Source organism: Lottia gigantea, assembly GCF_000327385.1.
Source record: "Lottia gigantea unplaced genomic scaffold LOTGIsca_17928, whole genome shotgun sequence".
Classification (NCBI taxonomy): domain Eukaryota; kingdom Metazoa; phylum Mollusca; class Gastropoda; family Lottiidae; genus Lottia; species Lottia gigantea.
Window position 1 is genome coordinate 1 of NW_008708292.1, and position 1,006 is coordinate 1,006.

At 45.2% G+C, this 1,006-nt stretch overlaps 1 protein-coding gene across 1 annotated transcript; it reads left to right on the top strand.

Annotated features, from left to right (window-relative positions):
- Positions 1–492: 492 nt before the first annotated feature.
- Positions 493–873, top strand: LOTGIDRAFT_149096 (hypothetical protein; the record flags this gene model as incomplete). Its single annotated transcript, XM_009052068.1, has 1 exon — positions 493–873. The coding sequence occupies one exon, from the start codon at positions 493–495 to the stop codon at positions 871–873; it is 381 nt and encodes a 126-aa protein (XP_009050316.1).
- Between the last annotated feature and the right edge of the window lie 133 nt (positions 874–1,006).

Below are 1,006 nucleotides of genomic sequence, written 5' to 3' on the forward strand. Positions count from 1 at the left end.
AAATGTCGTTGACGAAACTGTTCATGATAGACATAGCTTTGCTGCTGACTCCAGTGTCGGGGTGGACTTGTTTCAGCACTTTGTAGATTTAGATGCTGTAAGACTCCTTTCGTCGTCGTTTCTTCTTCTTGTCTCCGCTACGTGCGGCCTTTGCTTTTCCGGCTTTCTTAGCCCCTTTGGCAGAAACCTTTGGCGGCATGTTGAATTTAGAGTACTAACGTGATGTGGACAGTGCGGTGTCTAACAGTCAAGTGAGTAGTGAACACGGTAGGTAGGTAGTGAACACGCGCGAAATTTTCCTTTTATACTCGAAAATGGAGTCGAAAAATAGGATCGAAAGCTTTTCTCGTGAAATAGCGCGGACTTGATAGTGAGCACCGTAGTTTTCGACTCCATTTTCGAGTATAAATAGTGTTTTTAGTCGTCGCGTTCGCTTCATTCAGTTACTAGACTTTCGCACGACGACACCGTCTCACTAACTAAATTCACATCATGTCTGGACGAGGAAAAGGAGGAAAAGTAAAGGGAAAGAGCAAGACCCGATCATCCCGGGCTGGATTACAGTTCCCTGTCGGTCGTATCCACCGTCTGTTGAGAAAGGGAAACTATGCCGAGCGAGTCGGAGCTGGTGCCCCAGTCTACTTAGCCGCTGTTTTGGAATATTTGGCTGCTGAAGTTCTCGAGTTGGCTGGTAACGCTGCCCGTGACAACAAGAAATCCAGAATCATTCCAAGACATTTACAGTTGGCTATCCGAAATGACGAGGAATTGAACAAGCTGTTGTCCGGAGTAACCATCGCTCAAGGTGGTGTCCTCCCCAACATCCAAGCCGTTCTCTTACCCAAGAAATCCGAGAAGGCTGCATCCAAATAAATCTAGCGATTTATTTAGAATACACAAAAAAACGGCCCTTTTCAGGGCCACCCAAAATCTCAAAAAAGAGGGAAAAAGTCTAAATCTTACATTTCAAAATAAAGGAATGTCCCCAATATCCCCTGTCTAATAA